The 16,925-nt window shown below is 36.9% G+C and overlaps 1 protein-coding gene across 1 annotated transcript; it reads right to left on the bottom strand.

Annotated features, from left to right (window-relative positions):
* Window positions 1–8,034: 8,034 nt before the first annotated feature.
* On the bottom strand, window positions 8,035–13,998 carry LOC144440188 (uncharacterized). Its single transcript, XM_078129483.1, has 4 exons — window positions 13,323–13,998; window positions 12,693–12,761; window positions 11,460–11,834; window positions 8,035–10,779 (listed from the first exon to the last, which is right to left on the bottom strand). Exons 1-4 carry the CDS (start codon window positions 13,993–13,995, stop codon window positions 10,730–10,732), a joined length of 1,167 nt encoding a protein of 388 aa, XP_077985609.1. The 5' UTR covers window positions 13,996–13,998; the 3' UTR covers window positions 8,035–10,729.
* Between the last annotated feature and the right edge of the window lie 2,927 nt (window positions 13,999–16,925).

A 16,925-nucleotide genomic window follows, 5' to 3' on the forward strand; every position in this document is an offset into this window, starting at 1 on the left:
AAATAACATCCCACTTCTCCTTTGTCTACAATATAGATGCTAATATAGGAACAGTTTATGTTACATGTTTGCTATATTGATGTTACACCACTGTAGCATTGGTGTAGTATGAATGTAGGAGCACATTCATTCGTAGATATCTAATTATACGTCACCTGTCACCAATCTCGCATTCTGATTGGTCGAGAGCCCTGCAGATACACAGGCGTATTTTTCACCAACAGCCGTATTTTTCCTTGTTGTATCACGTGATCACTGCACGTCCTTTTGTAAACAAATCTAGCAGACAACTAGAGATCGAGCTATAACCAGCATTTCCAATGCCAAATTTGTTGTCAATCGAACAAAATATCACCGTTGTATACATTGTAACAAGTCTTTGAACTGTACTTTTCATGTCACAGGGAAATAGTCAAAAATTCCACACACAACCGTGAAAGTCCAGTGACGGCGAACGCACGGTCGTCACGCGATCGTAAACATGAATTCCTAAATTTATGAAGGATATGAAAATTACCACCACAGAGGGTGTAATTTTTGCTTAACTAGAACAACAAAACATATCACGAACATTTATGTACATTTAATGGAATACAGTACGCAAAACAAAGACGCACTCATTTTTCAGCTGATGGTTATAAGTTTCAATATATCGCTGAGTGATATGCAAATAGTAAACATTACGTCATACTACTGAGCAAACGCGCACTCTGATTGGACGATAAAGTTAAGGCTGACATGTAAACAACCGCATTGCAGTTATCAGAGAGGTGCATGATACTACGCTCAACAGTATAACGCGGAAGTGATTTTATCTTAACGTGAAACAGCATTCTTAGACATTCAAAAATGAATTCATAGTCGCAGGTGACGTATAAGTATGTTATTTGCCAAATACTGTTCCACATCTTGCTGCTCGAGGTAATTTTTCTGGTATAACGGCTCGCCTCCGGCTCTCCGTTATACCAGAAAAAATTACCTCTCGCAGCAAGATATGGAACGGTATTTGGCAAATAACATATACTTATAGGAAGCAATCGACACCAAAACTGATAGAATAACGCTAATTATAGACATTTATAGGTATTTACGTCATACTATAGCAACAAATTGATTACACTAAATTGCTATCAAATTAACCGGTTTGCATTTAGGATGTAATTTCATCTTTTGTTATCAAATATTTCATCCTGTAGGTTGTATTTTATTCATCACCAGTCGAAAACAAATAAACACTTATTTTGTTGTTGATAATAATGCTTAAACTAACTCAGAATCTGTTGTGTTATAAGGCCAAATATTACACTATTGGTAAAAATAGGTTCTGGGCAGTAGTTCACAAAAGGTGTTGTCAATATAAAGTTGTTATTCTATACTAATACATGATAGGCAGGTGTTATCAGTTCGTTGGTATGTTATCAGTTGGCGTGTCGTTCTTTAGAAAATAAAATATTTAAATGTGATGTAATGTTTCCCACACAAGACTAATTTGACAATGACGACACCGTCTCATTAAATTATAACAGAATAAGATAAATCTACCTAAACTGTCTATGATACAATAAATGAACAGGCGATCATTCCTATTAAAACACCACGTCTGATCTACCATACATGTATGTTCCTCACAGACATATACTATGATACATCTTGCTTGATGCTACCAACGCTATAGATTTTGTATAACTTCAGTTACTACAGCTCGAGATACGTCATCATTGTTCTTTGCACGGCACCATTTCGCTGGCAATAGCCACAGTGGGCTCTATTGTTGCTCCTTTCTTGTTTTGTTTTCCTTGTTCGATTTTGCTTTTCATTTTGCAACCTCAAAAGCTTTAGAATTATCAAGTGTCAATACTGTAATTAAAACTGTATCGCAGAACGAAACCAATAAGACTCTTATCTAAAATAATTTATAATGTGATCTAAATATACATTCAAGGTATTTCTAATAATTTAGCGGAATTGATCTAACAAGTGAGTTTAGAGTGAATGAAGAGAATCAAGTTGATGTTTTAGCCTGACACCCCTGTGATCATATCCTTTATTTCACTGGGAAATAGCAAAGACAGCCTATTCATTGACACCTATAGACTGCATGTGATATAGCAGGGTGTGAAAAAAGGTAAATGTGGTTTGTGAGGCAAAAGTAACATTGACTTTGATATATCCAAAAATTGTTTAGTTATAATTATAATTTGAAAAGGTTTTAGCTTCTTTATTTTGGTGTTAATTGTCATGTTTTCAATATAAAGCTAAGTTACAGAAAGGGTGGGCTAATTATTCCGATTTATGCTGACAATGAAATATAAAAACACAATACATTAATTTGTTTATATATGTGTGGTTTTATATGTATATTTCATGCGATAGTTTTAATTACTGCTTGGTAGGATGCACATCATGTTAGTTAAGCTAGCAAACGTCCAGGCTAGTTTCGTTATATGTGATAAAGGTTGTTCATAAATTAGTAAACATATATTTTGAAGTGACGTTTTCTATTAGTTGTTCATACCTTTACATATATGAGTGACGTCACTTCTGGTTACTGTGGGGTCATGTTGTAATGTTTAACTCAGCAGTATACAGTTTGTTAACTTTTGATTAGCCAAGCTTTTATAAACATTATATTGATGATAAAATAAACGTATCTGTAGCAACTTATATATCGTTAAAGAATGATAAATGAGATTGAGGGAGTCTAATGATTGGATATTTAGAGGGAAGTATTTTTAGATAATATTTCATACATCACGTTTTATTAGATAAGAAAGCTACTGGTTTCGTTGTGTGACGCAGTCTGATTTCCACCCTTTGTAACATCAGGTAAGACATTGGCTAATCGTATATACTAGATGAGACCACTTCATATATTGAAACGAAAAACAACCCTGGATATATCCTGTACCATGCAAAGATTTCCATATACTTTAACAAATATCTGCGTCGTGTAAAGTCTTTTATACCAAATATCGACAAATTTATAGTTCAAATATTGCAATAGCTAGCCTCAATTTCTTCAACGTGTTATCGTTGTGGACGTCATAGCGTTATTTTCAAAAAAGAAAATAATTTACCTTTATAATGGGATATTAAAAACTCTCATTTTCGAGGCTTAATCAGGTATGTTTATGTATTGATTCGTGTAATATTTACTCACTTAAATAACGAATCAGTTGTTGCATGAATGTATTGTTTTCAAAACTGTTAATGTTCCTCATTGCGGTGTATTCACTTCGTTACTAAATGTAAATGTTTATTCTGTCATTTCCGTCATATAAGAATGGAAGAAACGCTCGCCTGGATCTGTATAATATTGTTACTGGTTCTTTTATGCTACTTGACGGCATGGTACCGTAGAGCAATTGGTGAGCTATCTGACACTGTCTACAATATGTTTCATGTAAGTAAGGAGACCATCTCAATAGAATTTAAAATGGCACAAGCTTAGATATTAAGCGTTTTGCTCAAGTGAAAGAACTTAATGAAAAATGCATAAAATTTCCATTAAGGTATTCTTAGACTAGCTACATATAGTGTAATGCTGATGTCAGTGCGTGACTTGTCTTCTATGATATTACAAGTCTCTTCTGGTATTGTTAGAATGGTTACATGGGTATTTCCTAGACATTTTGTATTAGAAATTACAAGATTGGACATCAGGTTTAACTTCAATCAAATTGTGGTTACATATATTTCATGAAGTAGAATTCTATGAGAACCTTCTAAACACGTAGCACAAATTGCGACTCAAAACGTATAACCTCATCTTGTGTCCCTTTAATTTATATTTTTTTAAAGATTATAACTGTCTATTTATAACTAATTTTTATTCAACATATCATTTGTTACTTGATGAGAAACCATATCCCAGTTGCATGCAAACATGTTTATTTTATATTCTCTCTATTCCCAGCAGGGTCAAACTAACGGCAAGGACAACAACAAGGAGAAACGTCAGCAGTGATGGTAAGAGAACTGGAAAAACTGTCAACTTTAGTAGATTAAGAATAATGGGTGATGGGTTTTGTGGACCGAGGTTGTGCGGCGGAAGGGCCCAACTTTATGAAGCCGTACAACGAAGTCCACTAAACTCATATCCGAGCTGTAAAGGTTTTATCATTTACCTCTTGAAGTGCTAAAATATATTTGCAATCAATCGTTTGGACATTTTAGAGACAGTAAGGGACATTATACTGAATATAAATCGGCGTTCATTGTAAATCTCTACACATGCTAAGGCCTCATCACATGTATGGCCTGGCGGATTGATTTCGGTATGTGCATATATATATCTCAAGCACAGGCACTTGTTTCCCGAGATGTGGTCCTGATATCGATAATATATAATATTAAGATACTTGGCAAATAATATATGAAAGGGGTCAAATAACACGGGTTTCTAGGATAGCCTAAGTCCACACACCGCGAAATATAAGCGTATCTCAATATTATCAATATCTTATTATATTATGAAACGTATTTCGGTGATGTCGAGCTCATCAGTCGAGTCGCACTAAACACACACATGCACAAAAAATGTAATCAAAAACATCGTGAAACAGGACGTGAAACAGGTGTTTGTAACACTAAAAGCGTCAAAAACAAGTCATTGAGAATGACATACTCCCCGCTATGATTGGGTTTTAAGGAAACATGCCTACTCATGTTGTGTCTCCTCGTTGGACATGGGACATTGCCTACTCTTCAAGATGACGTCATGGTACAAACCATTCAACAATAAAGGATGGGTCGGGTAACGGGGGGCTGTTCAAGCATGTCTTTGTTATGGCTTTGGACATGAAAACTGTGCAACACAAAATGGCTACCAGGCAGCCATATTAGATTGTTTCACGACAAAAATGGATATGCACATGTATGTCATAGAACACTGTGCTAATACCAACTTTGAATATGATCTGTTCAAGCATGTCTTTGGACATGGAAAATTCGCAAACAAAATGGCTGCTAGGCGGCCATATTGGAGCGTATCATGAACAAATTGACGTGCATATGTATGTCATAGTATGTTGCCCCTGTACCAAGTTTGAAAAAAAATCGGTCTAGGCGTCTCCAAGAAACGGCTCTGGACGGACGGACGGACGGACAGAACCCAATCCATAAGTCCCCGTCCCGGGTAAAACACGCGATTTCTCTATAACAATACATAGGGTTATGATTATAGGTATATGATAATCCCTATTTCAATAGCATAACACTCTCAATCCTAATTGTAGCCTCTGAGTTTGTAGTTACGTGGATATTTTTAAGCTAAAATATGTTAAACATTACGTTTTTCAGCTTTGTGATAAGGATTTTACATAGTCTGAGTGCATGTCGGGAAATCTGTGTTTATGAAAGGGGGCTACGTCAAAGTATAATACATTCCTGTAGGACCCAAGAATTAAAACAATTAAGAATTTCATGAAAATGTATTTTGAAATTATCAAATTACAAAGAATATACACTAATCATCAACATTCCATTTTTTTCTTTCTATTTTAGATGACACGTCAGACGTCATATATAAGGAATTACATCCACAGTGGTGTTACCTTAACTTAATAAAACTCAAACAGATGAACAATAGCCTAATTCGTTTTGTAAATATAGTACAGATAAGAGAGTGAAATATATGAATACCTCAGGTGATTTGAATATGACCTGTAACTACTTTTTTCACGTTGAAAGGATATGCCAATGATATTTCATGCATTATTAAAATAAGTTAACAGAATGGGTGTAAATTTGCAAAATTTGCGAATTGCATGTAGTCATAATTGAAAATATTGAAGTGGAGATTAGATGTTTGTTAAGAAATGTTTGACATTGGTCTGAATGAGATATGAATATGGATTGACAATTCGTAAAATAAATACAATGTTTTAAAATTGATACATGGTCAAAATATAACCATTAATAAATTATTACAATATGTGAACATTATTAGTGACCGCTTCAAAGTATATGACTTAGAAATCTCGTTTGTTTAAGAAAAATAACCAAAAGTGGCAGACATGTACGTTCCATTTCAAATGTATGATGGGAAACAGAAACTCGCCTTGGTTGCTGGTGAAGTAAAACTAAATAACACAAATCGTACAGTTACTAAAGGAATCATGACATAATTGTATGTAATGCTTGTACATGTATGTGCTTTAATCTATTCCTACAACATGGTCGCATACGAGTATGACAATAAGTAATAATTACCAAAATAGTGAAGCCCACAACAGGAATTCAGAATGCACTGTTTGACTTGGTGTTGAAATAAATAAATGACATATTTAACGTAACGTAACGGCTGGCAGTTCACACGCATCACCCTGCTACAAGCTGTTGTAAAGGGTGTTTACATATTTATTGCGCAATTTAACTCTTTGGAAGGACCTAAGAAGACATATATGTGCATACTAGGGTATACCGTATGGAAGGGACTATGAACATGCATGTCATGGTACACAAAACCATATCAAAACACTATCACAATTTACTATTTGATGTGTTATTTGGTCACGGTCGCATCGAGGTCCACTAACCTTTAGAGTTATCCATATTCGTCATCCGATGTCCTCCTATGTTTTCCAGGGGTTGCTGTTCAGGACGAGTGCACAATCATATCTTCGATTTATTTCAAGTTGACATTTCTTTTCAGACCATTTATCACAACGACGTCACCAACTACGTCACAAGTGTGTTGGTTTATATGGCAAAGTGATATTAACACAGGCTCTCGACAAATTCTATTCTACATTCTCCAATTTTGAATTTCAGGTGAGGGTCAAAAATATCCTTTATAGAACAGAGTAGTATTAACCGTGACATGACATGACATGTTGGACCTGGAGATGTGACTACCTCGATAGTCTATCTCTAATTAGACAAGCAGAATAACACCTGTCACATATGTAACTAAATATGACTACTGTTGTCGTATACTTGTCACAAAGGGTGTCACTGATATATATGGTTCACTCTGATTACATGAAAATATTGACTGATAAAAACATATCAGTGAGAAAACCCGTCGCTTTACTTTACTACAAGTGAAATATTTCCACCACCTTTTTGAATTCAGTTACAAATAACGACTGTCTACACATTACTATCTGACATAGCGATTCTTTTTACTCATAATTATGTAATATCAAAATGATTTCATGTAAAACCATAATTCATCACAGTGTATGTAGTACTGATTGACGGTATCTTATGTGACTGTTGACTCGCAAGATGTTATCACAATGCGTGACAATATTGGTGATTTACGGTGCAATTCACCATAATAAATGGGGTCGATAGATAAGTACACTAAAAATACTTTAGGGTAGTCTGTGTTCTCCTGCTGTATATACCGATATCTCTGGGACTAGTTGAATACAGGGCTTTATTGGGCGTCAAGACTTATAGATTAATACAGGTCATGCTACTCGCTCTGCCCCCTTCCTCTCCACCCAACACTGCCTTAATATCCCTTCCACTAAATTACACATTTTGAGATGCACGTTCTTTATTTTGTGGTAAATATAGTGTACGCGTGTGCATGAGTGCGTGTGTATTTGTATGTATGTATGTATGTATGTATGTATGTATGTATGTATGTATGTATGTGGGTGGGTGTATATGATGTATGTGTGTCTATATGTGTGTTTGTCGTGGTATATGTGCATGTGCATATATTTCTCTTATCAACAGTATTTGATTTTATTTCCTATTTCAATATTTGATTTGAAGCTTGGAAGCAAACGATAACTGCATATCATGAGTTGTCGATTTAAATAGTTCATGTTGCCGGTGAGGGCACTATGTACTTTGTAAAGAGGCAGTGTACTGTTGTAATGTTTGTACGTCATTGTGGTTCATATAGTTCACCTTAGAACTGGCGTCGATTATGATGTTAATAAGTAATATATTGTTTGCACATTGTCTGGATCTAACGACTTCATATGACTTTTGACAAGCATCACCATAACTATACAAACACAACTGGAGCGATACAGTGGTTGCAATACAATATAAAAAAATTTATTTCCAATTAAAAATAGATAATTTTTTCAAAGTTCTAAATGACAAGTATTATGATAGACAAAAGTTGAATTTGAAATTGGTTTAATCCGGTTAAGCTTGGCGTTTGAATACCCACAATACAGCTGAATGAATTTCATTTTGTCTGGTTCATATATATTACAAGGTTAGTGATATTATATCTTTGAAATATCACCACTCATGCTATATTTTCTTGAAAAGTTTAGAGTCACTTCGTTAGACATATGATAGTGATTTTAATATTAAGATTTTGTGTACACTGTTGTCAAGGATACGATATCCCACATTTGGCACGTAAGAATGCAAGATGGCATCGTCAAATAGAATAACTAAATAGAAGCAGAATGTACAACCGGTTCCAAACAAATTTCTTGTTATTGTAGAAGAACTGGTCATTGTTGTCGGACATGTTGAATTTCCAGTAAACCGACAACCTCTTTCAACATTGGACATTAGTAAAATGCAAACTCAACTAATTCAAACAGATGAATTTAAAATCTAAAAAGTACTTTTGAAATTCCCCCACCACCCAGCCCTGGCCAACGTATGCATGTGATACACGTCGTCTGAATTGCTGACCAACTTGTGCATATAAGACAAGTCTTCGGAATGGCTGACCAACTTGTGCATATAAGACACGTCGTCTGAGAAGCTGACCAACTTGTGCATGCAAGACAAGTCTTCTGAGTAGCTGGCCAACTTGCAGGTGAGACAAGTCGTCTGAATGGCTGACCACCTTATGCATATAAGACACGTCGTCTGAGTGGCTGACCAAATTGTGCATGCAAGACAAGTCTTCTGAGTAGCTGGCCAACTTACAGGTGAGACAAGTCGTCTGAATGGCTGACCACCTTATGCATATAAGACAAGTTTTCTGAATGGCTGGCCAACTTATGCATGTAAGACAAGTCTTCTGAATGGCTGACCAACTTATACAGGTTAGACAAGTCTTCTGAATGGCTGGCCAACTTGTGAATGTTAGACAAGTCTTCTGAATGGCTGACAAACTTTTGCATGTAAGACAAATCTTCTGAATAGCTGGCCAAATTGTGCATGTTAGACAAGCCTTCTGAGTGGATGGCCAACTTGTGCATGTTAGACAAGATTTCTTATTGCAACAATGAAATATATCAATACCATCCCCAACCACCCACCCCTTCCCCATCCCATCAACTTGTGCATGCGAGAGAAATGTTGTGTACGACTGCCATATTGTTTGTAATTGTACTGAGACGTGTTCACCAATGGTATCTGTCTTATTAAAATGTACTGTTAAAATTTACAACCAATCGTGAGTTGATTTACAAGATGTCTAAGACGCTACATTGTGTTTTGTAAATGCAATGTCTTCATTGGTCAGTTATCCCACCAAGAGTCAATGTGTGTATATAAAGTAATAAAGCAAAATCTTTACATTTTAAAAAGTATTTACAATATTTGTATTTAGAAAAACTTTTACAAGCAGGCGTTTCAATTGGGGAGGCCCTCACATTAGTTTCAGTTCCCCCATATTTCTGCCAAGTGACTGTTGGCATTCAAAGCTGTTGTCCTGTCGTACGAGCCCGTCGCACTCTGTGACATGGGTATTACTATCAGTTACAACCAGTAACACTGAAGTAAATCACTTTCTCTCTGTGCTACACTCATTTATAGCATTCATATCAAGTGTACAAATATATTGTTTCAATTGGTTTATTTACAAGCCTAGCATGTGGCCTTTCTAACGTGGTCAATTAGCAATTGAAACAGTATACTTTTACACTTGATATAGATGTTATAAACAATTGTGGTATATACAGAAAATGATTTACTTGGTGCTGTGGGGTGTATATGCATTGGAAGAACAAGACGAATTATGTTATTAAAGACACTGTAATATGTGCAAGTTAAAATACATAGCTAAACGTTCTATATACCGGTAGGCATGTGTATCCACATATCAATCGATCAATAAATCAATCAACAATCAATCGATCACTCACGATGTCATAATTATTGATGCGGGATTTTGAATTTTCCTAATATATAGTTAAATTACAATCTCCAAGTTCTAATCCGAAATAACTTTTGACGAAATATCTATTGACGTAGAGTGACGTCACAGTTCCTGCACACAGCATTGGAAAGTACAATTAAGGTCACGAGCTTCGTTTCAAGCCAAAACTCTCGCTGCCACAAGAGAGCACAAATGATAGGTCAATTTGTTTTAGACATACGCCGCCACGAGAGAACACAAATGATTGGTCAATTTGTTTTCCATGACATATGAAATCAATTACGTCAAACGTCGGCAAAAATACCCGTCACAGAAAAAAACAAAGTTCAAGTAATTCATTGTAGCCATTATGGGGCCTCAACATGCAGCTTGAGTTTATAAATTATAATTACACCAAATACTTATTTCCCATCTTTACATCTACGTGTAGGAAGGCAAAGAGTTTTTTCTGATATTTGTATGCACAAAAAATATAACGAACGGTACATTGAAAACCTGGAATACTTTCGAAAAAAAAATTGGCGCTAGAGTAATTAAATTCTTAAGATCCACAGTGTGGAATCCACGACATTTTTGTGTGATAATACTTGGTATTGAGATGATACATTTGTAAAATGTGTGTTATGTGTGACGTCACATTCGTCTATTTGTGAATATTAAATCTGACGTCATCATCTAGGGTCAATTTTAATGTTCCATTCTCTCCATGTCATTTCTTGCTTGTCTTTCTTCTCTCTCTGTAAAAGGAAATATTATAAATGAAGAGTAACTAACGATATGGCAAGTATTCAAAACTGCCATTAAACATATACAATAACACCAGCTTACCATACACCTTCAGTGGAAATATTATGAATATTCATTGTTCAACCACTGCATGAACATTTCTGTTGACTCCCATGAGGCAATGCGACCCACAGCACTGATCCCCAAATTGGGGACAAAATCAGTTTGTGTTTCTCTGAATCTGTGCATGATGTAGGTGATGTACAACCATGACATGGCTTTCCAGAACCCAAAGCTCATGAAAATGACTTTATTTTCGGGAGTGGCATTCCCATTTACTGCTGTTCTTACATTGATGGCCTGATCATGTGTTTTTGGAACATATTGAGTTGCGTTTTGTTGTGATCAGCCAATTTACTTTTTTGTACATATTGTAGAATTATGATTTTTGCATACTGGGCAACAACACAATTAAACGTTGCAAAGTAGTATCTAGATTTGCAACTCACATAAATCTGTATAATGCATATTTCTACATATATACACTATATAATTTCGTGACTTGCAAACGGTGAAATGTCATGTCATTTTCAATTTCTCATTCTTTTTCAAATACAGTTGTCTTCACGTTGAAGAATCATACACTTTAAAAGAGTCATGCGCAAAATGAAACAAGCAAAGAAGTATGTACCTTTTTTATCTCTTAGTTCAATCCTGCATGTGTTGTATTCTTCATAGTCAATATGACACCGTAACGTCATGTGGTTGACCCCAACTTCTTGCCGTACTTTGTCAGATAGGATCGTGTCCTCCATCATTTGTAACAGTTTCTCTCCCTGGTACTCATTCCATAGACATTCAAGGGCATCCAAAGTCTTACATTCAAGAATGAATGTTACTCCACCACATCCGGGTTTCTTGTTTGTTTCTCTAATAGCCTCTGCCTCAGCGTTGTCAAGGGGGCCCCTGTCATGCACTAAACCATACAATTCGTTGTCTATTTCAACCATGGTTTTGCCTTTCTTTGGTACCCCTCCCTTAGTTCGTACTCGCACACCAACCTCTCCTAGGAGACACAAATATTGAGAAATATCAGTAGGATTAGTCTAGGTTCTGACTGGCACCGTATTACATACTCAATGTACTCAATTTACTATCCCCAGTCTAGTCTAGGTTCCAACGATCGGACAGCTTTTTGTGCTACCTCCTGCAGCTTTCATGTAAACATGATGACGTCCTCGCGTGAGTTTAGTTTAAACAGACTGGGGGAGGAATCATCCTACACACATGAGAAAGGTTGAAGACATTTGGTGTCGACAGTATATCAATTTGTGGTGGATTACCACTGACATGCGTCATTCGATCTTCGCTCACCATGGGGTTCAAACACACTTGACACCTTTCGTTGGGACCTGGACTAGACTGGGGATAGTAAATGGAGTACATTGAGTATGTAATATGGTGCCAGTCAGGACCTAGACTACAATAAGGTTTGCTTCTAAGTTTATATGTAGCTATACATAGTAGGTGTTATTCTCTGTCCAATTATGACAGTAACTGAAAGCCTTATACCACTAGTCGACAATCTGATTACAAACTTAATCTGACAATTGAGATGGCTCGGTTAGCTAAGCGCTTTTTTGTCGCATCTCACTGAACTTGTTCTAGGACATTCTCTTTTGTTTATATCCATGGCAACCACGGAGAAAGGCAGTTAAAATGTACTGTAAGTTAAAATTTACAACAATCGTGAGTTGATTTACAAGATGTCTTAGATGCTACATTATGATTTGTAAATGCAGTGTCTTCATTGGTCATCAGAAAGGCAGGAATAAACAATGATAAGTCAGATTTCTGTCCATGAACACAATAACAAACATATGACAATAAAATAATACTGAGAGACATCAGACCAGTATCTTACCAAATGTTCGCTGTCGTCTTTTGGGCATACACCATCGTTCTGATAGACTTACTCCAGGATGTATTAATCCTATGGAGAGATGCAAAATGGAAATAGGACAAAAATGTATTATTTAACAAGAGTGATTTAAACATCAACCACTTTCACTTCATCCCCTTACATCTGAAGAAGGCTATAGGCCTCCTAAAAGTAATTCGCAATTATCATCATCACATTTAATCTCAGAGCTCTATTACAACACTTCCAATTCAAATATCATTGTAGTCAGATGAAAAGGGAAATTCAGCGTGTGTCGACGTGTGCCTGTTCTGTTCAAGACAGCAAATCAACACAGAGTCTGAAATGAAACGGATAAATGTAAACACAATGATTCATAGATGGCCAAAGAGAGAGAAGTATACTTTAAATTAAGTTCCTACTTTTGCAGAATTAATGTTTTATGGTTATGATATTGAATAAATTTTAATGCGAGTGCTATTTTCCTTCGTTTCGCATTTGAGAAACTTTAACTTGGAAGTTTCAAATATTTGTTAAGTTTCTTAAGGACTGCTTTCTTAAGAACAACACATTTTTGTCAGGTATCACGTGATATAAAAAATAAAAGGGAATGACTATGATATAATGAATTACCTGCAATAACGCGAGTTAGTCTTTCTTCCGTTGTCGTTTCAAAGCCGAAAGCTGAATACGTCAAGTTGACGAATTCTTCATTTTTTCTAGCTAAGGCTCGACCGATTTCATTCTTTAAGGCCCATTTGACCTGATTCGCTTTCTCTCTTGTCGTCTCGTAGCTTTGGAGAATAGCAAGTATCTTCTTCTTGAGGGCGTTAGTACTGGTTCTCATACTGACAACCATGTCAGCTTCGAACGATTGCAGCTGGTCTTTGAACAGCGCATGACAGTCCCAGCCTTTGGGAACAAGAGTGGGTACACCAGCTGCCATGGCTGTGAGTGCAAATTGCAGTGATAAGCCAGACCGTGGTGGAATGAGTACAAGGTGTGCCTTGTTCAGTTGTTGTGTTAAGTTCTCATATATATTAGCTGCGAGGGGGTACAAGTTAACCATTGGATGGGGTCTTAGTATAGATCTTACATACTCTTCCTTTGCTGCAGGCACTCCCAGAATTTTCCACGTCAATCTACGGTTGTGATTCTCACAGTAGGTCCTAGCAATCCTGTTGATAGTTTGTGCTAAAACAAATTGACAGTCAAGTTCTCTCATATCATCACCTTGCAGTGCTGTAAGAATGACAATTTCTTCGTCGTCCTGTAATTTAGGGGTCGGTGTCAGCTCGAAAAACATCGGCTCTGGTGACGGCACCAGACGGTAATGTTTCGCTTGGAAGGATCCGCTGAAACGCGACTGGTAACACTCGTAGGTTTTAGGACCGAATGAAAATATTGCATCGGCCACGGTACTTTCTTCCACAAGTAACTCGCATCGTACCATAAATTCGTCCAGGTCATACCCTAACGTTCTCGGTGTGGCATCTTGCAGAGACCATACATTAATAAGAAAGAATTTGGCATTTGAACACATAGTGTTTCTTATTCTGAGAGCTGCATCCGATGTGACAAGTCCAAAACCGAAAACAATCCTTATCTCATGTAGCACCTTGAACTCTGGAAAGTAAACTTCGTGCGCAAGCAGCCAATCAGGGTGAGGTTTACGTAAACGAAGTCTGCCCTGTGGATCGGGAAGAATAAGCACATCGGCTCCGAGTTCGTGAGCTTCGGCTTCAGCTTGAGTATTGCTTTGTAAGACTGTACAGTATACCTTTAATCCCATGGCGTGTACCAGACGAATTATTTGCCTGGCAGCTGCAGACGACCCACCATGGATAGCCTGTCCCCACCATTCGTTCACGATTAGGACGGCAGGGGCCATGTCATCTGAAATATAATAAGAAAGAAGAAAAAAATAACTTTAAAGTGCGAAAATATAGAAGAAAGTAAAAGTTACATGACAATTCTGAGATGGAAAACGTTCAATTAAAAATGGTAAATAGACATATAGACAGACAGACAGACAGACAGACAGACAGACAGACAGACAGACAGACAGACAGACAGACAGACAGACAGACAGATAGATAGATAGATAGATAGAGACAGACAGACAGATAGACAGACAGTGAGATTGACATACATAGACAGACAGACAGACAGACAGACAGACAGACAGACAGACGACACACACACACACACACACACACACACACACACACACAGATTAACAGACAGAAAGACAGCCAGACACACAGAAGTGGGTTGTACAAATATGAAAATCATTAGTAAATGCATACATTCAAAACAGGATGCCTATTTAGAGACAATAAAGTAAAATCTGCTAGACTTATTAAAAATTCATCATCATCATCATCATCATCATCATCATCATCACCATCATCATCACCATCATCATCATCATCATCATCATCATCATCATCATCATCATCATCACCATCATCATCATCATCATCATTATCATTTGTTTTTGTATTCGCTATAATTTCAAAATAAAAGATAGAGGGTTGAAATGCTCATGCAAATTTGTTTTTGTTTTTGTTTTTAATTTCATTATTTACAACTAAGAATACTAATATGTGAATAAACTTAAATGAAAATATGTTACCTCCATCGAAAATGTCATGTTTGCAGCGACAATTTCATAAATCAGTTAATCAGCTGACATGTAAGCCCCGCAATCACATTTATAGTGCACCGTTTAGGTCATCTAAGGTCACCAAATAACTGTACCAATGATTAATGCAGTTGTGTCAATGTTGGGTATTTTGTTTGTTTTTTTAAAACCAACTACCACAAACAGATGGATTGTGAGTGTTTTATATTTGTCTTTTTACTAAAACAATAGTAAAAGAAAGCTATTATAAACGAAAGACTAGTTTGAAAACAGTACGTTTCCTTTCAATGAATGTTTTCAACGCATACCTGACACACACATACCTTCTCCACAGTGGTAACATACCGTCCGGTACGGAAGGTTCATAACGCATGCGCAGCGATAGCAGGCTAATTGAAAACAAGCTGATGTTTGCATTTACGTTTTCATACGTGCAACTTATGAGAGACTGTGATATATTACGTGTAACTACGACAAAATGCAACGAACTGATACCACGTATACAAATAGTGCGTCTCTCTTCGTGCTTGGCTTTTAACACGGTCTTTGATTTTGATACTGTAGCGTTATCGTGTACTTGTTACTGGCCCGTACGGTGAAAACGAAAGCATAGTACGGCGTCAGAATCGAATGTTTACGTTTGTACAAATGAAAGTGCTATTTACCAGTATGGTGACATTATGAACGGCGGTATATGTTGCGTTCACATCGCCTAACGTTGGCTTAACAACCAGTACGGGTCATGGTAGATAGTGTACATATACGTATATGAACGTTGGTTCCTCGAACTACAGTGTTACCCAAGTTAAATATTAACCACAACAGTACAACGCAGCGCCATTATTTCGGTATATTTTCCGGGACGTGTTGTATTTATTTTCACCGTTTGTACAGTACATGTATTTGATGTTGACACCACAATGTAAGGACGAAAACCCTTCGCCTATTCCATGTCAAGTGAACATGGGGTTTCACAGGCACAATCGTAGTCAAGAATTACTTCTTCACACGTACTATACTGTACGCTTACATGGGATATAGTCACTATCATAAATATCAGCGAAGCTACGACCTATATAAACACGGAACTTCATACATCACTTTACCCTACGTGACATTGACTGTGAACGCCCTCTTACCTCTCCTTGGAATCCTAGATTACCGAACGTTCTCCGAAAGCGATGACGTAATCATCTAAAAGTAGATTGAAAGCTTGGATCAGGTCGCTCACCTATTTACACAGATATAATATCACACAATAGTGATCACGTGAGCTATGACTACTTGGCGATAAATATACGCAGGGCTTAACATGTTAAAAGCAAGGTCTGTCCGAGTGGGGGCGCTGTTACAACTGTCGACAACCAATAATATCCATCTCCGTCGACATTCGTTTTCGCCTCAAGGACGTTGGCTCTCTGTCTGCCTGTTTCTCTCTCTCTCTCTTCTCTCTCTCTCTCTCTCTCTCTCTCTCTCTCTCTCTCTCTCTCTCTCTCTCTCTCTCTCTCTCTCTCTCTCTCTCTCTCTCTCTCTCTCTCTCTCATTAATAGGATTATATCTCCCTAATTCAATTACCGATGTTTCAATGC

Source organism: Glandiceps talaboti, chromosome 9, assembly GCF_964340395.1.
Source record: "Glandiceps talaboti chromosome 9, keGlaTala1.1, whole genome shotgun sequence".
In the NCBI taxonomy this organism is placed as follows: Eukaryota; Metazoa; Hemichordata; class Enteropneusta; family Spengelidae; genus Glandiceps; species Glandiceps talaboti.